This window comes from Halichoeres trimaculatus, unplaced genomic scaffold, assembly GCF_033239565.1.
Source record: "Halichoeres trimaculatus isolate MK-OKI-2021-1 unplaced genomic scaffold, fHalTri1.1 fHalTri1_scaffold_2, whole genome shotgun sequence".
Lineage (NCBI taxonomy): Eukaryota > Metazoa > Chordata > Actinopteri > Labriformes > Labridae > Halichoeres > Halichoeres trimaculatus.
Genome location: NW_027437180.1, coordinates 1,492,501 through 1,515,429, shown reverse-complemented (window position 1 = coordinate 1,515,429; position 22,929 = coordinate 1,492,501). Strand labels below are relative to the sequence as shown.

The window sequence follows — 22,929 nt, the reverse complement described above, 5'->3', positions numbered from 1 at the left end:
TTGGGTCTGATAGTCACTGTTTATCGATCGGTCTATCTGATTGTCTACTCTGTGATCGGGGAATGTCAAACAGAGGCAGAAAGTATAGCTTTTGGAGGCAGGCAGTCCAAAGCACCTTGTCCTCCCTATACTTTGTGCACTGTGTATCTGTCTACCTGTTGTGTTTTCACATGGATTCAACCTGTGATTTGGTTTGTTTTTCAATGACTGGCTCGGCAAGACCACACAAATTATATTTGTAAAGTGGAAAAGCTTCTTTTGCCAGCTCAAAGAGATTTAGTTTTGCTTCTTTTCAAAGGAAAAAAGTCACAAATTGAAACTCTCTTGGTTTGTTTTGCTCTCCAGTCTGATTTGTATCTTGTTTGTGCTTCTATTCCCATCATATGAACAAATAACATGTTTCTTCAGCTGAGAACTGATTCTCAGCTGCAGCAAACTGAAGCCATTTTTGGCCACAGTTCATGTGAAACTACAACACCAGTGCATTTCACCAGAGGCTGACTGTCTGTCTGTCTGTCAGTCCGTGTCTCTCTCACATGTGGGTTATTGTATTGTATTCTATATTTGTCTCTGGATCTGTCTTTTAGTCTGTCAGTCCATCTGTAGGAGAAAGGTTCATCACTCACGGCCGTCACACACGTTAGGGCTCAACCAACGCGTCCTGTTTGAAGTCTTTCAGGAGGTATTTTTATACTGAAGCGGCTGACAGTGAGCGTTTTCTGCTGACATGAAATGTGTTTGAGTTTAATGCCAAAAGTTATGTGCTGAGTGTTTCCCTGAAGCTCAGGAAGAGTTTCTGATGAAAGTTTTTTGGGACTTGCTGGGCCAGGTAAACTCTCCAAAGGACATTCTGACTCTGTTGTCTTCAAGGTGACCAGGTTTTTAGAAACCTGCTGTTGTTTCATTCAGAGCTGAAACCAGGTCCAGACTTTGTCAAAGACCAGAGTGCCTCTACAAGACCAGAACTGTGAGGTTCATGGTTATCAGATCCAGACACTGGTGGTCTTCTTGAGTCCTGGAACTGATCCCAGAGTCCTGAGACTCTGGGATCAGTTGAATTGGTTGAAGTCTGTTCCCTCTGCCTTACCAATGAACAGATCATCTCAAACTAAGACCTAAATGGGTTGCGACTGGTCGATGTCAAGTCAAAGGCTGGTTGATGCTTAATCAAGACCAAACCACATCAGTGCCCTTAACTGCCCAAAGCACAAACAGAGCTGCACATGCAAAACCAAACACCAAACGGTCCACAAAGCCTGCATCAAGAAACAAATCCAACTCTTCTACATGGCCATTTTTTCACAAAGCTGAATCTGGTGTCTTACCTGAAGCTGGACTGAGTCAACTTTGAATTATGCCTGACTAGTCAGCGAGGTCCGCACGGCTTCATGCTGATGAATGATATCATTTCAGCAGCCTCACCTCCTTGTGCAGTCCTTTCCACGTGAAAAATTCCCACATCCTTGCACCTAGGAAAATTTCTGATGTCTGCTGGAGCTAGTAGTGTCGGAGGTACAAAAAATCCTCGCATTGGAGTCATCACACAGATATCACCGTGATTACTGTATGATGAACCGTTTCTGGAGTCAAATTTGGTAGAGAAGAAGAATTTGCAAAAAAATCTTGGAGCAATTTAAACAACCTCTCCTTTTGTTTAGTACTGTGGTAGATGTGCATTTGCAATACACTGCCCCATGCAGTTTCATCTTTATCTTGGACCTGGATCGTGCCAAGTGATCATGGAACCAGTTTTAATACAAGGACTGGTTTTGAGGGTCCTCATTTGATCCCAGAGTTACAGAAATGTTTCTGTCTCCAGCCTCGATGTCTTATCTTTACACACTCCAGAAGGATTCAAAATTAAACACAGTTTTAGGTATAGGGTTAGTTTATTAGCATGAAATAAGATGCGTTGTTGCACTAAGTTAAGAAACAGCTGTTTTTAACTTAAGAGACAAAACGTAGATCACAGGTTTTGCCTTGGCTGGACTGATCTCAACTTTTAGCAGAAATTAAACTTGATACTGTTTTGGAATCATGCACCGTAGAGATCGGTATCCCTTCAAAGCAAACCCCTTTTTTGGGGAAAATTTTACGTAGATGCTCATTAATATGTACCCCAGGAAGTTTGAGTTTACACCAATCTTTCATCATCTCAGTCTCTGTTAAGTTGTCCTTAAAGCTTGACATCAGTGAATTATTAAAAGCCTTTTTCTGCATCCAGCTACGAGCGTGTGGACACCCTGTCCATCATCATGTGGTTATTTTCTCCACATTTCTTCTTGCTGATATTTTCAGATGTGTTATCTGAAAGAGCTTTAGTACTGTGTAGGAGGATTTCCCTCAGCTGCGTGAAACCTGCAGTGAACCTGTCTCACGCCTGCAGAGCCTGCCGGATCACCTCAAGCTGTTTCTGAGGCTCACTGGAGATTCAACGTCCCATGATGCTCTCCTTCTGTTTCTCAGGCTTTTCCAAGTTGAAAGGGAGACACTGAGCATGTTGTTGTTTTGACATTAAATCACTCTAAGTAAAAAAAAACTGAAAGCCAGTATTGATTTCACTCATCTCTCAGAGCTTCAGTACAAATCTGTTCCCCACCACCTTCACACTGGCGCATTGGTTGAAGTCTGTTCCCTCCTGACGGCCAGCCATGACTCCTCCCACCCACTTACTCAGTCTAACTTTTGTAACTGTGTCTTTGTCCCCTGTCCCAGAGGGTTGTCCAGGTCTCTGCAACAACAACGGGCGCTGCACCCTGGAGGCCAGCGGCTGGCACTGCATCTGCCAATCAGGATGGAGAGGGGCCGGGTGTCACGTAGCCATGGAAACACTCTGCACAGACAGCAAGGATAATGAAGGAGGTACATACTTTTTTACCCTCCGCAGACAGGAGCAGGTGAGCTTGTTTGAGGGATGGATGATGACAGGGTGGGGACACTGAAAATGTTTGTTGGGCTGGACAGAGCTGGAGCTCAGATGCTGAGACAACAACATAAGCAAGTTTCAGACTGGCTTTGGAGAAAAGATTTCACTTTTTATTCATGAGTAGAGGTCTTTAGTCATCTAAAAGTCATTTGCAGAAACTGCCAGTCTATTAGCCATATACAAGTTTTTCCAACCACAGAAACTAGGGTCTAAATTGAGTTCTGGTGTAACAAACTTACCTCTTAAAGTGGCACTTTCTGGGGGTTAGTACTTCAAAGAGGTGCAGGAACTTTGGGGTGTGAAAATAGCATCAGTAGCATTTAGTGTGTGTACTTAGTTGGCTCTATTTACATTCTTCCAATGACTCATTTTGGTTTGACTTCAGCAGGGAGGCAAGTTGGAGCCACATCAGTGTGTCACCACAAAGGTCCGTTTATGCTCAACTTTACAGATACGAGCAGAGCCTTTTGGCTGTGCTCTGTGTTCATTTTGTCCATATTTCTGCATGTTTCTATAAAGCTTACACATACAGACCAAACAGAACAGTGCCTCTGGAAACCTTGGGACCTACCTTGTTACTCTCCAATACGTAGCTTGAGTAATACACGAAGAAGACATAACAGTAGGGAAACTGTGTGATGTATTTAACCGCCTCACCAACCACCATCTCCTACAACACTGCCTCCATTTTTGTCTTTATGTTAGCGCTACAATAACAACACCTCCTCCACAGTCGCCATTTGAGTTTGTTGTTGTCATAAACTTTTGACTCTGGGCTGCCCCTCTGGTGGATATATTGGTTTACAGCTATGCCAACGCAAAGGACGCACAGAAGTGACAGTGACATCGTTTGAAAAGAATGTATACATTTTTGTGAGCATAAGGAGGATAGATGAGCCTTAAAATGTCAGAATGTCACTGCATGCAAAGCTGTTGCAAGAGGGGGCGGGCTAAGCAATTAATCGAATTTAAACTTACATTGCAATGTAATAGAAGACAATTTTCAAATCTCAAAGGCTGCCATTTAAAAAAATAAAATAAAATAAAAAAATAAAGTTTCATGTACACAGACCTGGAGGGAATGTGGTACCTTGTGCTCAGTCTTCCTTAAAACCAGAAAAAGTCAATCAAAAAGAGCTACAGAGATCCCTACAGTAGAATGATAGTGGCTGGCAGAGTTGTACCCCTTGTTTCCGTATGGTTTGTTGTCTGACAACTGGAGCTCAGCAAAATTTCAGTGTTCCCTTTTCTTTTTCAAGAAAGTGCAGAAAAGATTTTTTTTGTACGTTGACAGTATCCTTTGTCATGTTGGTTGTAGTATAGAAGGATCTATTGCTCAAAAAAATCGCAGTTAGCTTATTTTCCAAAATCATTCAGCCCTAGTGTCGACCGCAGACACTTGGGGCTGGGATGACAACAAAAAACGCGCTGGGGGCACTGAAAATCAGCAGAGATTTTTTATTATATATTGTTGTTTCTTGAGGCGGATTGTGACGTCATCCTTCTTGACTGTGTGCTACAGGGATCATGCTCGTCAGTGCATTTATGCATGTGTGTGTGCATGTGTTGGTGTGTCTGTGAACACACCTGGACGGATCTCTGCAGTGCTTGATAGAGAGAGCAGAGGAGTAATGTGAACATACGAACAGGGGGCAGAAATGACCTCCAGTGATGTAAATAAGAAAAATAAGATAAGGCTGTTTAGTCTGTTGAATGAAATGATATCTGCTCCGTAAGAGATGGTGCACTGCTGCTTAAACTTCTCCTCCAGTTCAAGTTTCAAATGAGTAAACTCTTGCAAAACAACAGACGACTCTCTCAGCAGCTTTTCTTTTTAAGAATGACTGTTTTTCAAACTGATTGTTGGTGGCTGTAGCCCTACCCCTAGCCCCTTATGCAGTTGGTGCTCTGCTCTGGCCCAGCAAAGAGTTGGTGCTTACTAAGCACCAGCTTTGCTCACCTGGAGCCAGAGCTTTGACAGTTGAAACACAAAGAACCAGTGCTAAGTCAGGAACTGGTCTGGAGCTAGTACCAGCACCAGCTTGAGAAGTAATCATCATAGGAGCGTGTGAGCACTTGTAAAAGAAAAGAGCAGGCCAAATAAATGGTTTTAAGTCATGATGCTTTATAATTAGAGATAGAAAGAAAAAATGAACAAAGGTTCTTTTCATTAAATAAAAAATTTGAGGCTTTTAGAACTAGACCTTCTCTAAAAACCCTTGAAAACCAGTCCAGTTTGATCTCTACTCAAATACCTGCAACGGTATTTGCTTTAAAAATGAATCACCTCCATGGCTCTGCTATTGACTGTTGAGAAGGAATGAAAAGTACTTTGAAAGTATAAAAGCTTCATATTTTTACCCATCATACCTACAGCAGGCATAAAGGTGCGTTAGTCCATTAAAGAGCCTCAGTAGCCAAAGGAATGCAGAAAACACAGCATAAACCTTGATGAGGTACTGAAGTGAAAAAGCTGCCTAACAGTTGTCTAAGTAAAGACTGCGGTAAATGAGCTGCAGCGCCAAGAGGGCTGACGCTTTGAAAAGAGGAGAGAAAAGTTTTGAGACCCAAACAACACAAATTCAAAGTTATTCAAGATTTCAAGATGACATCAAACTTTGATCAGGGCCAGCAGCAGGGAGCGTGGTTTGGATGTTTGAGCAGGTGCTGAAGTTTTCCAATTTGAAATTGAAAAATACAAAAAGACATCATGTATCATCTAAACAGACAAAAGGGGATCAGGCTGTCTTTTTGGCTAACCCTCTCATAGTCCTGAGGATCCTCAAGTATAGCACCAGGCTATATCTTTAGCATGATAATCAAGCTGCCAACAACTAACAAATCAAAAAGCATGAAGCATTTCTTCTACACAGACATCAGGGTTGTTAGTACATTCTAAGACAATGATTCATGTGATTATATTTACCAGTTTGATCCCTTTATGAGGTTTCTTTCGAAGAAAAGAGACCTGGTCAGGGGAGTGTGTGTGTGTGTGTGTGTGTGTGTGTGTGTGTGTGTGTGTGTGTGTGTGTGTGTGTGTGTGTGTGTGTGTGTAACAGTAGTCTCCTGTGTCTGCTCACCAGATGTACTCCTGGTTTTCATAAACTAACAGAAATAAATGGCAGCCAGTATATTCTTACATACTCTTACATACCTCCTTCATCCCTCCATCTCTCCATCTGTCCCTCCTTCTCCTCCCCTTTCCTTATCCTTCCTTTCCTTCCTTATTCTCTCCTCCTCTGTTAGTGAGTCCCTCCTTACCCATCCATCCTTGTCTCCTCTCTGTCTTCATTCTTCCCGGCAGCAGCTGATGAACACAGACTGCTCACATATTTATTCAGCATCGCTCCATTTTCCCATCATTCATCAGTTCCGCCTTTTCCTAATCAGACAATCAAGAAACAAAGGAACATTTTTGTTCTTTTCCTCTTTGATTTAAATTTCATTTCTTCCATTTCTTCATGCTCTTACTGAAAGTAAGAGTGAATGTTACTGAGTCTTACTGTTCATTCTTGCTGGCAGCAGCTGATGAACACCGACTGTTATATACATATATATATATATATATATATATATATATATATATATATATATATATATATATATATATATAAACTAACTTATGCATCTTAACACCTGTAAAGATGCATAAGTTAGTTTATATATATATATATATATATATATATATATATATATATATATATATATATATATATATATATATTATATATATATATATATATATATATATATATATATATAAACTAACTTATGCATCTTAACAGGTGAAGCTCTCCAGTTTACAGGGTCACTCTTTAAAGTGGAACACAAGGTGCTCACACAGACACATTTACACTATTAGGTCAAAGAAGACTGTTGGTCAGGAAGTACTAAACAAAGACCATTACATCAGGGGATCGACTTGTTGTAGACCGAGTGAGGGGAGATAAAAAACCCTGAAATCAGAAACCTTAAGCATGCAGGCAACCTCACCAGATTTCCTGGACCTCTGGGAAGTACCACCTTGAGGCAGGAACGGTTTTCACGGTCCTGCTCTTCATTTTACACCATCTTACACCCTCATGGCTCACACATTCACACACTGCAAATCTGCTGTTAAAATCTGTGAGAATTCTGTCTTTGGGCCTTCTGGGGCCTTTCCTCCTGTCAGGTCACTTTCACCATACGTATGGCGACTCATGAGAAATCCTAGCAGATGTGGCTCCTCAAAGAAGACATTGCCACTAAAGACAGAGCTGTGTATCACTGCTCCTTGTTCAGGTGCTGGACTCAGCTGGCCTTAATCTGGAAGCATCAAAAACACGAGGCTGATGTCAGATTTGCAAAGAATGACAGCTCAAAAAACCAAACCATCTGGCGTGGACACCTCCCTGGCTGGTCGTGGGGCCCTGTCTGTTTACTGCATAGTGATGCTCAGCACTTGCTCCCCTAAGTAGACACTGAGAGGGCATAGATACCAGCAAACATCTGTCACCAAGTGAAAATCTATTATCAGTGAATATCACTCCCATATCTGAACCAAAGCAGGGCAACCGAGAGGGTTCAGCTCTGTACATATGAGCTGAAATTTAACTGTGTGGAGGGTTGGACTTGATTGAATGGGGAGGGAAAGTTTAAAACATCAGTTTCAAGTTTTATTTATGTTATTTTTATTAGAAATCAATGAACTTGAAGATATCTTTCTACAGTTTTTTATACCTGATCCCTCCATCATCCCTCATTGTTTCATGATCCCTTTATCCATCTTTTATTCATCCCTCTATCTCTTCTTCAGCCTCCTTTCAGGTTTTGTGGATATAGTTGTGACATAATGAAGTTATAATTAATGTTTCTGACTGTGATTTAGATGGCCTGACGGACTGTATGGATCCAGACTGCTGCCTGCAGCCTTCCTGTCAAAACCAGCAGTACTGTAAGGGGTCCCCTGATCCGGCAGAGGTGCTCAGCCAATCACCATCTGCTCTGGCTCCTCAGCAGGTGATTGGACACAAAATCAAGAATCTGACTTTAAAATATGTTAGAAATCACTTTCAAATGTTCTGATTTGATGTTCTTTATTTCCTCAGGCTGCCCGGTCTTTCTTCCAACGTATTCACTTCCTCCTGGGTCCTGAATCCACCCACGTCATCAATGAGGAGAGTCCTTTCAATAGAAGGTGAGCAGGGTGTCAGCAGCTTGGCAGTGAGAACAAACGTATAACTCTACAAATATTCTGGTTGCATGTGGGTTGAGCCACTGCTTTTCAGGAGTTTTTGGTATCGGTTTCCATTGCTGTGACACAGAAGCATGACCACCTGATTGAAAACCCATGGACTGTTTGTCGCCCACACTCAACCAGCACAGAAACTCAGTGAGCTTCTAGTTTAGCATTAGTTTAATCACAGGGATGGTGATTTGCTGCTCAAAGCATGCAGGGCACTCTGGGTAACATTAATGTATGCATTGACATAAACCATACAGTGACCTGAGTGTGTTTGTGTGAAACTTAAGATTAAAAAAATGTGGTCACACATGCCCTAATTCACGGTGAGCTCAGGACGTGACAAAAACAAAACCTTTAAATTGGGCTTTCAGACTTCATGTAAACTAGATCAGTTAGTTCTAGTTGTTCTCTTTGAAACTTAAGCAAAGAGCAGATACAACTGCAGAATAATTTGACCTCTCTGGACATGCAGACAGCCATGGTGAGGAAACTGTTGTTTTTCATAGAGGAGAAATGATAAAGATCAGAGAGACTGTTTGGTTTAGACAATGAGTGAAATATTAAAAGCAGCAGGAAAAATGTCCTGAACAGTAGAAGAAGATAACCTTCATATTTTATCCTGTCAGTAATGTTTCCTTTGGTAGGAAGGAGGAAGGCTGAGGTAGATTTCCGCTGTTTCTGGTTTCTGTTACGTGCCGTATAGAAAGGCTTTCCATACTCTGAGAGAGTGGAGAAAATGACTTCCTGTTCTTCTATACGTCCCTGTTGTTTTTCATCACAGCAGGATCAGGGATAATGTGTGTCTTCTCTTTGTTTTCTTTCTATGCTTGTGATAGCTCCAGTCATAATGCTGCTGCCTGCAGGTCAGAGCTTACCCTGCTCAGTCTGCGGTTATATTAGCAGCTGCACGTTTCTGTCTGCTCCTACAGACACAGAAACTATGGAGCCAGGCAGAGATCACAATCCTGTAAGGTCTGCTACCCCCCCTGCCAAAAACCATTTCAGCCCACATGCGCCTCAGACAAGACTTTCATTTAGTATGATAATAGAGAGGGAGAAGATGGCTGTGTGAAAGGCAGGGCGAGTGACATGACCACGCTTCTGTTCGGCCATTTTTCTGCTATTGTCACATTTTTTATGCAGCCTGAATGTTTCATATGAGCGGAGGGCCACAGCCCGCTAATAAAAACCTCCTGTATTTCCATAATGGAGCGGCCCTGCAACCTCATCATAAAAATGTTTTATTAGACCTCAAAACAGCATTGTGTGTGGGGGTCTGAGGAAGTGTGTGGAGGAGCTGATGGAGGGTGTTCAAACAACATTTCTTTGACTTTTTAAAGTGACCTTGGGTCTCTCTGGGTCAAAATAACCCACCTTCACTAAGCACCAAATGTAAAGCACCTTCATTGAATTTTCAACATCAAATCTATTTTGCCTGAAAAAATGAAGATTTCATTTACCACAAATTGTGTGAATATTAAAGTTTTCCTTCTTCACATGGCAGAAAGACCGGAGACACCATTTGTTTCTAAGACACCGTCAGTTAGATTGCTGTTTATTGTGTAGGTGGTAAGTAATGTTTCTATAGCATTTATAGCCTCAGAAAGAAGCAGAAATGTGCAAAAAGTAGTTTTAAATGCAACTTTACTCAACCGAAATAAGTCCGTTTCTGTCATTTGTCCAAAGGAAACACGAGATGATGGACCCAGTTGCAGATTCAACCTCAAAAGAAAAAAGAATTTATTTTAAACTTAACTTAAAGCCAAAAAAAAAAGAAAAGAAAAGAAAAATAAAAATAAATCCAAAAGTCCACAAACCAAAACTCTGAGGAAAACTTACAAAAGGTAACACTGGAGATGAAGGCCAACTCATGACACAACAGCATCACTGGACAAACCCCAGGACACAACAGCAACAGTGAACTGACAAAGAACTTTTTGTTCTTGTATTTCCAGCAGTTTTGACGCTACTGGGTGTAATACTGCCTTCCGCTGGATAGCTTAGGTATCTCAATCACTACTCATATCTTCATATCCTTCACAGAAACTGTAAAACTGCTGCCATAATCCGCTGGTTGTTATCGTGGAGGCCGAATACAGAATTAATACAGAATGATTTCAAGCACTGGGCCTGTATGCATGACAGGCCATTAGCGAGGAAAACATACCGTTTGTACTAAACAAAAAATGGAAGTGTGCAAAAGCCAGGTTAACGGCCCCAAAGAGCGTTTGCTTGAATGGAGGCAGTCTGCTTTCATGGTGTAATTAGTTAATTGGCTGATTATTTGCTGTCGTGCATGCAGCTAACTCTGCAGCCAAAGGCAGTTCCATAACGAAACATTAGGAGTAATGGTCCCGTTTTTTATTGACTGAATGTGCATACGGGCCCAGTTCTACAAGTGTTTTAAACAAATCCATCGTTTCAGTGCTATAGTTGCTACATTAGGGCAGGCTTTAGGGTGCATGGTGTATTAGTCATCAGTCACCTTACCGCTAACCGGTGCTTCCTAGCCTCCTTTTAGCACGAGTATCCTCAGCAACTCAGCTGATGGTCTATCCACTCACAGCATGAAAACATGCAGAATGACCTACCTGAAATTATTAACACTAAAAAAAGGGGTTAAAAAATGTCAAAACTTCAAGGGAGTGAGTTACTGTATGTTGGGTCTTGGCACAAAGTTGAAAAAGCTAAGTGGAGGTGGGGCAGACCCCGCGGGTCTTCAGTCTCTTTCTCTGGTTCTGGAGTTTTTCACAGAGGCCACAGCAGCCCCCATCTATTTGGCTTTGCATCTTGTTGAAATCCTGTAAATCTGGTAGCTGCACACAGCCAAAGGGCTCTTCTGTGCCCTCTGGAGGCAACCTCTGAGAAGACCCGTCAGGGATAGTTAAATATGTCTACAAATATAAACAAAAGGCACCCAAAGGTGTGTGTAATACTGAACAGTGAGTACATCTCCAGCTCATGTCTCCTTAAAGAAACGTGTGGGAGTCTGAAGCTCATTGCATTGTGCTGCTCTGCAGATAGAGCTGATCATTCAGCAACAGACAGACAGTCAGATGTTTGGGTCAGAAAGTGTTGAAGCCACTACAGACACTGCCACTCCAACTTCTCTCTTCTGAAGATATCCAAAAAAAAAAAAAAAAAAAAAGGCCCAAAAGAGAGAGCTGAATATCAAGATAAAGAGATGAAGTCATCCACAGATACAGAAGAGGAAGACATGAATCCAGTGGACATGTCTGCTGGTTCTGGCCGTGTGTGAGTGTGTGATAAAGTTGTGCAGTCATCCTATGAGCACACTAATAACACCAGAGTCCCATTTCAGCACTCCCAGTGCCACAGCTCAGCGCTAACACTGCTGTTGTTTAAAGAGATGCCTCAGTGCGCTCTGAAAGTCTTGAACAAGGACTCACAGGGATGATAACGCGAGGCAGTGTGTGTCTCTTGTGTGTGTGTGTGTGTGTGTGTGTGTGTGTGTGTGTGTGTGTGTGTGTGTGTGTGTGTGTGTGTGTGTGTGTGTGTGTGTGTGTGTGTGTGTGTGCATACATGTGTGTGTTTATAACTGTACATCTAGTTTTGACCAGCTATAGAAGCAGTGTTATTTTGGAAGCAGTGTTATTGATCAGGTTGCCTCTTACAAATATCTTAGTGTCGTCATGGATAATTTTTTTAAATGGACAGATTATATTGACTTCCTCTGCAACAAATTATCTCAAAGACTGCATTTCCTTCGCAGGCTAAGACTGTTTGGTGTCAGGCGTGAAATCATGTAGATTTTCTATAATGCCATCTTCGAAAATCTTCTGAGATATGGATTGGCAGCCTGGTTCGGCACATTATCCATCCAGAGTAAATCCAAAATCAGTGGACTGATGAAATCAGCTATGAAGGTGATAGGTCAGAAAGACCACCCTTCTCTCCAGTCTGTCTTTGATCGTGTCGTCCTTAACCAGGCACGGAAAATTCTGAATGATCCTTCCCACATTCTCTCTCGGGAATATGAACTTCTGCCTTCAGGGAGACGATACAGAGCATGCAAACACAAAACAAATCGATACAAGATCTAGTTTCTTCCAACCTCCATCTCTCTGCTTAACAAAAAATCTAATAAATTCTTCCTTGAGTTGATATATACTGCTTGTAAATATATTTTTGTTAGCCTATTTATTGTCACCAGTCACTGACCTGTTATGATTATTCCACTTTTATCCATGGTTTTATTCTCTACTTCTTATCTATTTTTTTAACTTGTTTCTACATATTTTACTTATTATCTCCTTCTACTTGTTCTTAGCTGTTTTATCTGATTTTTACCCATGTTTTGTTCTTATCGTCAAAACTTGGTTTTTAACTTGTTTCTGCTTGTCTTCACTGCGTATCGTGTCGAGCACTGCACTTTATCATCCTTGCTCAATAGCCTCTGGCCATGCTTGCCGCTGACCTCTTGCTTGTGTGACTGTTGAATGTGTCTAGTATTTTGTCACTTAAAATACTGCATCCTAGGCCAGTAGTACTGCTGTCTAAGACAAATTTTCTGCAAAAGGACAATAAAGTTGATCCATCTATCTATCTATCTATCTATCTATCTATCTATCTATCTATCTATCTATCTATCTATCTATCTATCTATCTATCTATCTATCTATCTATCTATCTATCTATCTACCTATCTATCTATCTATCTATCTATCTACCTATCTATCTATCTATGGGCCTGGTTTTAATCCATCACAGGATATTTCCTGGGTATCTAATGGGGGTAATATTGCATAAAAGAAGTTTTAAAAGAGTAATAACGCCTCTCTGTTGTTATAATCTCTATCTTTTGCTCTCTGTGCAGCTTGGTGTCAATAATTCGTGGTCAGGTGTTGACAGCAGATGGGACGCCGCTGATTGGGGTCAATGTGACATTCGTCCATTATCCTGAGCATGGATACACTGTGACACGCAGGGATGGCATGTATGTATTTCTTTGTGTTACTTTAAAAACTCCATCCTGTGTTAATGCAGCTGTAAATATGAGGTGTAGAAAATAAGGTTTTGGTATCTGGTGTAGAGAAGCTCTCTGGTAGGACACATCCTCATAGAAAGGTTTGAATCAAGTTAACTGCGTGTGTCACTTCAGTGACGCTCCCACCTTGGACCAGCTGTCGCTACTGTTTTCCTTCACAGCATCAAAGCACTGTCTTGTTGGTTCTTTGAAGGTTTGATCTCCTGGTGAATGGCGGGGCGTCCCTCACACTGAGCTTTGAGCGGGCTCCGTTCCTCACTCAGTACCGGACGGTGTGGGTGCCCTGGAATGTCTTCTACGTGATGGACACCCTGGTCATGAAGAAGGTGAGCGCTGTTCCTGATTCCTAACACACACAAGAAATGTGTTCCATATAATTGAAGGTCTTATCTGTGCACGTTATATTTGGTGTCATTAGGAGGAGAACGACATCCCCAGCTGTGACCTAAGTGGATTCATCAGGCCGAGTCCGGTCATCGTTGCTTCTCCTCTGTCCACCTTTTTCAGAAGTTCACCTGAGGATGGACCCATCATACCTGAAACACAGGTAACTATACCACAACGTGTGCATCAGTAACCCAGTTAGCATCTTTGAAGGTTAGTTTTGGGAGCAAAACACACACACATCTTTGACCCCTCAAATCATCACCTGAAGAAGTTAATCTCCTCCATATCAGGTTGAACTCCCAACATTTGAAACATCTTATTGTTTGAATCTGAGGCTGTGTCTGGCTTATGTCCCTGTAAACAGAAACACCTTATGACCTGTTTAACCTGAGGAACACTTTCAGAAGGGGAAAACATTTCATTAGATACATACAGTCAGAACTTTGCGTGGTTACATCCTCAGTAAAGTAGATAGTTAAGCTCGGTTTCACTACCAAACCTTGTCCAGGTCTAGTCTCAGGTCAAACCACTGTATAAAACATGGACGTAGTCTCGCCAACATCACCCGTCTGTTTCTGAAACGGATAATTAAGCACATCGGCTATAGCAGCCATATTGATAGTGGCAAGGGATTTGCCTAAAACCACAGGGTGCCAGCCATCACGTGACCCTCAGCTGTGCCTCTTATTGGGGGAGCTTATGATCTTAATGGCCGCGTTAGAAAAAAATTCACCCCCCGCACTGTGGGTGCCGGTAGTAAAATTAGGGACTCAGACAGGAGACGTTTTTTGAACCAGGCTATAAAGAGGTAAATTACTGGTTTGAAAACGGCTTTTTTTGGCTTGGTGTGTATGTGACTTCCAGCACTTCCGGAGCCAGCCTCAAGTGAACACTCGAGAAACAGCAGATTTTAGCACTTCCGTGTTGTCTCATATTTTCAGACCAGAGGTTGCTGCTTGGGTCAAACATGGGTCCAGTCAAAGAAGAGTGGGAGTCTCGTCCTCATACACAGATAATTTGACTTTGAACTTTTGGCTACGTGGATGGACTGTGCTAAACCTTCGGGATATGCAGGGAACAAGACAGGGGCTCCACCTTGGCTTTATGGTTACATTTTTTTGATTTTCTTAAAGTTGTTGGTGCAGGTTTGATTCCCCATATTATACGTCTTACTCAAATGTTGTGTCTTCTAAAACTAGACTAGGTTAGATGACTCTGTTGGTGTGTAGGGAGATTAAAATTATCATTAAAGTTGAATGCTGCTCGATGCATTGCAGGTCAAACTTTTTCTCCCTTCATGGAGAGACTCAACCATTGATTCCACTGCTGTTGGGTGACTGTAGAGGTCAGACAAGTAGATAAAAAGAATAATTAATTAATTAATTAATTTATTTATTTATCAATAATATGGATTTTGAAGAAATAAGGTGCATTCTGAAATTTGTGGAATACACATGAAGTGTTCCTCGGTCTTAAAGAAGGTTTTGAGTGGATGACTGTGGATAATTAATTGCTCATACCTGAACTTCAGTTGTATGGAATTCAAGGTAAAGTGTACACTCCACCAGCCAAAAGCAGGGTGTGGGGTTTCCAAAGGCTTAGTGCCAAGGCCCCGTTGTTTATCTTGTGTAATAATATGTGTGAAGTGTGAAATGAACTAAAAACCATGATTACAGATGATATAGATTTACTCTGCAGTGGAGGAGGTTAGGGAAAATGAATGGACACTGTTAGGAATTAATACATGGAATGAAGAGAGTAAAGAGTTTATTTGATTCAAATATAAAATAAAAAATGTTGAATGTAAGCCAAACTTAACAAGAGCTGTAAACTCATGATAAACAATGGAGAAATAGAAAAATGTCTGAAATCAAATATCTTGAAGCTGATTGGAGATAAAAGCTTGAGTTTATTCAAAATAAATAATGAAATAATTAATAAATTAACTGCTAATTTAAAGAATGTATGAATCAAAAATCATTTAATACTTTATACTATGCCTTTGTTCCTCAACCATTCTTTGCTAGTTGGTGGAAAATAACTCAGTCATCACATAGATCCAATCTTCATTCAACAGAAATGGGTCAAACATCCTACCCAGAACATACAAACACACCCTTCATAAAGAGTAAAACACTGAAGTTTAAAGATCTACAGAACAATCCAGATTATGTCCAGGGGACGCACACGCACACGCACACACACACAGCCACCCTGCCTGCTGTTGGCTGTAAGTCTAATCACAGGTCTCTCCCGGCAGCGAATGAGGCTCATCACAGAGGAATGTTGTAATTGCCCTCACATTACAGTGTGTTATCTTTGTGTGTGTGTGTGTGTGTGTGTGTGTGTGTGTGTGTGTGTGTGTGTGTATGTGTGTGTGTGTGTGTGTGTGTGTGTGTGTGTGTGTGTGTGTGTGTGTGTGTGTGTGTGTGTGATTTCACACTGCATTAAGCAGCCCACAGTGGAAATGAAACAGGTGACAGAACTTCATGTTATATTTCTACAACCCTAAACCAGCACTCTGTAATTATTTTTTATGTGACAAGCATGTATGTGATGTATGTGTGTGTGTGTGTGTGTGTGTGTGTGTGTGTGTGTGTGTGTGTGTGTGTGTGTGTGTGTGTGTGTGTGTGTGTGTGTATGTGTCTGTGTGTGTGTCTGTGTGTGTGTCTATGTGTGTGTCTGTGTGTGTGCATGGCCATGTCTGTCTTTCTAAGATAAAGGGAAAGCATTTTCATGCAAAGAAGTGTGTGTGTGTGTGTGTGTGTGTGTGTGTGTGTGTGTGTGTGTGTGTGTGTGTGTGTGTGTGTGCGTGTGCGTGTGCGCGTGCGCGTGCGCGCGTGTGTGTGTGTGTGTGTGTGTAGATCTGAAGCAGGGGGATGGAGCAGCATTTGGTGAGTCCATTAGAAAGGAGGGCAGAGAGGAGGCCAGTCTTAAAGGGGATTTAATGGATCTGTAATGAACTCTAAATGCTCCGTAATGAAAAGGCAATACAGCAGTTGGAAAAATATCACACTGAAACAGGCCAAATGGATCATTCCCTGGAGCGACTTCTCCTTTTTTTAATCTTCACTTTCCTGGAAGCCACTTGTTCGTCAGAGGTCTTGTTTTTTTTTGCCCTTATTTACATAAGAAAACCAGGCGCAGCCCTGTCATCTTAAAGTGACCCTGTCTGGCAAGACCAGGACACCCATCTCAACTTTACCTAATTGTCAGGATCATACATTTGGGACCAAATGCAGCTGGATTTATAGTTACAGGAAGAAGTGTCAGTGATACATCTCATAAGACTTTGGGCTCTAATTTTGTTGACCAGGCGCAAGCACACCTGCCTTGCACCAGCCTTCGCTGCGAGGACAGGGTGTGAGCGGTGCACTTTGCAAGTTTCCTGCAGTGCCAAGAGAGGTGCAGTCAAGCTTAGAGGAGTGCAGAGGGGCGCAGAGGTGCGCGTTCATGCCTCCCTCTGCGCAAATGGCAGAGAGGGAGGAGAAAAGCCATGAGTGGGTTTAACACAGCCGACCGCTGTTTTCACCATTAAAATGAGCGCCTCTCCTTGCCTTTAAATGCGCTGCGGCCGAGGGGCAGCGTCTGACTGGTCTGACTGAACCCCAGCACCGCAGACACAGTGTGCTGGAAAGACCCGGTAGCGGAGATGGTCAGAGCCGCTGGCCCTGCAGCAGGAGAATGGACAGCGGGGCGTATCAGAGGACACGGAGCGCATCACCGTGTGGGCCAGCTCCCGGGACAGATGTAATCTGTTCCTTTGTCATTAATAGGAGTACAAAATGAAGAGACAGTTACACAGCTGGCTTATCCATTCAGAATACTTTTGATCCACCTGCACTCCTGGTTTGTCATCGCCAAGCAGAACCTTTGGTGATATGCTGTATACTCTCCTGGTGTCTCCACCTCATCCTCCTTACAATAATGTACTCCATCTTTTTAGATCACGTTAAAAATAAAGACTAAAACAGAGAAATATGGGAAATCACGGGTAAATCCTGAGTGACATACATTTATTCTGGCTCTTTGTTCTTTGTCTTTTCTTTCCCTCTTTTCTTTGAATTAGATGAAATGAGAGAAGCCAGATATTTACTCTGTATCAGATGTTAAGGCTGTTTATTGTTTAATTGTAAGATGTGCATCAAACTTCCAGCTGCCGTCAGGTTAACTTTCCATTATGACAAACGGCTTTAATCTGACATCAGATGTGACGGGACAGTTAATATAGATATAAATGTATATGCTGGTTCAGACAGTTACAGTAAATAGTGATTACTGTGATTGTTTATTGCATTAAAATGTGCCTGACACTCTGGAAACCTGCCTCTGAGGCTTTGTTGACATGTGCGCATATGTGCACCTGTCACCAAATTACAGCTGCGGAGGGTGCACTCCGCTTTGCGCCAAGAATAGACCAGGTTGGAGCTGGCGAGCTTTCAGCACATTTTTTGCACTGTTTTTGAAATTGTCACTGTGCCAACATGAATATGCCGACACCTCCCCCTGGCGCACCGTCACACCCATCTCTGCGCATACGGTCTACCAAATTGTCAAATTGGCAGCGCACAGTGGTGGGCCGCAAGAAGTTAACACTGTGCGGGGTGCACCAGGCTTGCACCCCCTGGGCTGTGCCACAAAATTAGAGCCCTTTGTCTTTAAGTATTCCTCGATGCTCACACCATGAATGGATAATTTCCTACCTGCTTCTCAAACTTGTTGACAACCTGAAAAGTTTTGCCTTTGTGATTTCCAAACAAGTTTTCTTACATACCACGATGCTATGAAAAAAAAAAAATCTGTGTGTACCAAGTAGCAAACCCCAGTCTTAAAATAGTGTCAACTTGTACAGTGACTAAGTTCATATATTATCCAGACTAGGGCTGCAATTAATAATCATTAAAATAATGTGGTCTGGATTTAGACAGAGGCATCCACAGAGAAACCTCATCCAAGTATCCCATACAATGATCCTAATATCAAAAGATGCAGTCTGTACTGCTGATCTTGTGTTTTGAGGAGCATAGTCAGCGTTATCTTCCTGCATGTCCTCTCACAGACTTTGTGGTGGTGATCTGCTGGAACCCCTGTCTCTGTGCCACCCACTTTCAGAGCCATGGTTCAGTCCAGTTCACCTTGTTCCAATTCAGCACAAGGACACACGCTCTAAATGAGCGTTTATAAGCTTTGACACACCAGCTCATGGGTGTCTGCGTTCATTTAACACACGTCTGTCGCCTCTCAGAGAGCAGAGGAGACGATGAGTCAGTGTGTGAGTGACAGTGAGCAGTGAGCCTGGGTGCAGCTCTGAAGGAAAGAGACGATCCCTCAACATGAGCACCAAAAAGTTCAAGGAGGTGTCAACAAGCTGTGTGTGAGTTGGTCCCATAGTTCATGTCTGTGTGTGCTTTTGGTGTGTGTGTCCCTCTGCCTGTCCTTCACCTGCTGGTCCAGCCCATAAAATATGCAGATTACCCTCCTCTGAAGATGTAAAGCAAATGATGTGGAATAAATTTACATTTTCCCTGACGGGTTGCAGAAACACTTTTAATAAAGTGATATCATCCATGTTTAAATGTTATATATATATATCCACTCTGGTCTCGCTCTGGAATCTCCACTGGAGTCTTGAAGTTAAATATGCACCCTGTCTCGGGCACAGATGGTTTGATGCTTGTTTTTCTTTTTCCAGAGAGCGACTGTTTAAAGCTAGGTGCTAATTAGCAGTAAAGTGAAGCTACACCAATCAGGTCAGAGAAGCTGTGTCATCTGCTGATGTGTGTTTGTGTCCCTTTGTTTCTCCGCAGGTCTTACAGGAGAAGACCTCCATCCCCGGCAGCGACCTGAACCTCATCTACCTGAGCTCCAGAGCTGCAGGGTACAAGCCGGTCCTCAAAGTCACCATGACACAGTCGTCCATACCATTCAACTTGATGAAGGTGAGGTGTGGGATGTGTGCGGTGGCTTTGATGTTTGTTTGTGGTGAAGATCTGAATCTTTTTGCTCTCTCTTTGTTTTTTTTTCTTTGCATTTTGTGAGTCCTGGTTTTAAGTGCTCGTACAAGCATATCACTTACCTGAGCAGCATTTTATTGACTTTGAAGTCTGGGTGTGTTTCTAGGTTCATCTGATGGTGGCGGTGGTGGGTCGCCTCTTCCAGAAGTGGTTTCCAGCTCAACCAAATTTATCTTACACCTTCATCTGGGACAAGACAGATGCATACGGCCAGCGAGTGTATGGACTGTCGGAGGCAGTCGGTGAGTCTTTGGCTATCAGATGGTACATCTCTTAGAAACCGGCGGGGTTTGACCTCTAGTGAAACCTTCACCTGCTTGCTTTTAAAGGCTTTGTCTTAAAAATTCACATTCCACTGGCTTTGCACAGCTCTGGAGGCTTTTTATGGACTGAGCAGCAAATATTGTGAGCTTACCCCAGCACCTGCTTTCTTGTTGGTGTGTTGGTGGAGTGCAGTGGTGTGCTATGAGGGGGGTCAAGGGCCTCATGGCCCGATTGTTGATAAAATTACACTTAAGTGCTCATTTTCACTGTAAAAATTAAGTAGTTGTGAAAACTCACAATTTCAAGACAAGTGTCTAACAAGTTTTGTTGAGATAACTTATCATTCAGATCTAATAAAACTTAAGGTTTAGAGTGGAGATGGTTGCACATGTGGGAAACTGAAAATGTAGATGAAGACCCCTGTAGATTCCAGTTGGAGACCCATTCTTTGCTAAGAGCTTTGGCACTATTATCATAGCAAAATTATTTGGTGTGTGAGTGTATGTGTATGTGTGTGTGTGTGTGTGAGTGTGTGTGTGTGTGTGTGTGTGTGTGTGTGTGTGTGTGTGTGTGTGTGTGTGTGTGTGAGTGTGTGTGTGTGTGTGTGTGTGTGTGTGTGTGTGTGTGTGTGTGTGTGTGTGTGTGTGTGTGTGTGTGTGTGTGTGTTTGTGAATGCATCCACAAATGCGTAAAATTACTCAGCATATGCATTTGAAAACCTATTTACAACACAACAGAATATTTTTGTGTTTGCATAACAAAAAATCATTTTCAAGCCAACATTTTTAAGTTGTCACTTTTACAATGTTGGAGCCAAAACTAGCGCTTAAGTACCCTTGGTCCGCAAATCACACAGTGAACTGCCCTCTTAGGTGACAAAAACACACTGTATGCACCTTTTTTTCTTTTTGCCCCAAAAAGTCTGATCTTGTGACAGGTAGTGTTGGTCTGTGAAATACTGACTGTTACAGAGCTTCTTTAGAAAATCTAGAGTGTGCATCAATTGTTTTTCCTTAAACCTGTCCTCTCTTACTCCTCTTCCAAAGTCCAAAGCTAAAGAGAAAAAATGCATGGCAGGGGATGTTCCCTCAAAGGCTTGAGCCCAGCGGGTTTACTTTTTATCATCAGGGAACAAAAAAAATCTGCATTCAGGTGGATTTTTAGCTCAGCCTGCAAGCTCCAATTTTTAAGTATGACGACTTTCCAGGTGTCCACACCCACAGCTGACTGACTATAGAAAAATTGTTAAAGGAGTATTGGTTTCTTTTTTTAACTGGCCAGCTGTTGAAATCACATGGAAATAATACAATTCTTTTAAGTGTTATGGGAAAAGATGAGCCTTATGTCCATTGTTTGTTTTGATGAAAGAAACAGAGATGCTCTGATAACTGTAGGAAATCATTGTTCAGTGTAAGGCACAGGTATGGATCATGTGTAAGCAGCTTGAAGTAACTCCTGATCTGTTCAGACTGAGTGTGACTGCATGTTTTTGAACAGTCACTCTGGAGGTCATTCATAACTATGCAGACAGCTACGGCTCAGTTCAAACATGCTTCACAGAAAAGCTTTGACAGGGAAATGGTCTGAACATTATGAGCACGCTCACCTCTCTGACACCTTTATTAGGGACAAGTCCAGCAGACACACTCCTGGCTGAGTTATGACTTATGTGAGCCCAGCTTAATGTGCTGCACATAAAGAAAATTTACAGCCCTGTTTGGTCACACTTCTGAAATTGGTGCTCATGAGTTAGGATTCAGGAGCGTAACCGCAGGGATAATAGGAGCACACATGTAGCTGGTGTTTAAATTACAAAGCTGAGACACACCCCCCACCTCTGTTTTATTTAGTGATTCAAAGCGTTTTCACATCAAAGTGAAATAAAGAAAGAAAATTAATGATTCTGTCGCTCTGAAGCTTCAGTAAACAGTGGTAAAAAAAAATGTAAGGAGAGGTACAAAAGTCTGCTTTATTGTGCATAAATCTTAACATCTTACCAATTTAGAAAAACAAGCTCAGAAGGGCCTGATTTATACCATGATTTTAACAATCTGTGATGTTCTTTTGGGTATGTATTTTTCGTTTTTCAAACTGAATTTTTCATAATCTTTAAGTGGGATACAAAACAGAATTGTTAAGTGATAATGGTATACATGATAAAAAAGTGAGCAAGACGTTTTTTGTAGTGTCGTTTACAGGAGTGAAGCAGCATTGGTAACGCTTTATATTAAGGTCCTGTAATGACCATTGATAAGACCTTTGTAAGTACTTATAAGATGCTTATTAACATTAATAATTGTTTATAAGACTATATAACTACTTAATAAGTGTTTAATAAGGTCATTGTAATAGTTAATGTAAGAAAACTTAATCTATAAGGTATATGGAACCTAACCCTAACCCTCTTTGTTTTTTGTCTTTTGCTTTTGTCGCTCATGAGCCCTACTCCAGCCCTTCCCCTAAACCTAACCATTCCATCATGCCTAAACCTAACCTGTGGGGCCTCACGCCTCACCCTTACAATGACCTTATTAAACACTTATTAAGTAGTTATATAGTCTTACAAACAAATGATAATGTTAATAAGCATCTTATTAGTACTTACAAAGGTCTTATCAATGCTTATTACAGGACCTTAATACAAAGCGATACCACAGCATTAAATCTTGTCACTGCAATTTCAAGAAATAAAACGGTCTTCAATACGCTGGCTAATTTCAAATTTACTTGACACTGTTTGAGAAAGAGGAGGTACAAGTGGATCTGAAATTATGTACGTAAATGTTGGTAAAGGACCCTGCACAGGATAAGAGGTATAGAAAATGGATGAATGAACGGCTATATATGACATGCTGTCTCCAGCAATTGGATTGGGAATTAGGGTGTCTTAGTTTTTTGTTTATTATTATTATTATTATTATTATTATTATTATTATTATTATTATTATTATTATTATTATTATTATTATTATTGGAGTTATACAAATTCTGACAAAGTGTTTCTATTAGAAACTCCCTATGTTTGTGCACTAATTCTGAGGTAATTTTCAAGAACTCAGCGCTAAATCTGGCCTTATTGAATTATTGTTATCCTCATCCTGTTTTC

At 41.6% G+C, this 22,929-nt stretch overlaps 1 protein-coding gene across 9 annotated transcripts in view; it reads left to right on the top strand.

The window, feature by feature from the left end:
* tenm3 (teneurin transmembrane protein 3) overlaps nucleotides 1-22,929 on the top strand; it is a 498,200-nt gene that overhangs the window by 400,089 nt on the left and 75,182 nt on the right. For all 9 annotated transcript variants that reach the window (XM_074697994.1, XM_074698004.1, XM_074697986.1 and 6 more), the window contains 8 exons: nucleotides 2,716-2,862; nucleotides 7,794-7,924; nucleotides 8,014-8,102; nucleotides 12,988-13,107; nucleotides 13,352-13,484; nucleotides 13,577-13,705; nucleotides 19,353-19,484; nucleotides 19,666-19,801. In XM_074697994.1, coding sequence (XP_074554095.1) covers nucleotides 2,716-2,862; nucleotides 7,794-7,924; nucleotides 8,014-8,102; nucleotides 12,988-13,107; nucleotides 13,352-13,484; nucleotides 13,577-13,705; nucleotides 19,353-19,484; nucleotides 19,666-19,801 — 1,017 coding nt within the window. The remainder of the gene's footprint in view (nucleotides 1-2,715; nucleotides 2,863-7,793; nucleotides 7,925-8,013; nucleotides 8,103-12,987; nucleotides 13,108-13,351; nucleotides 13,485-13,576; nucleotides 13,706-19,352; nucleotides 19,485-19,665; nucleotides 19,802-22,929) is intronic.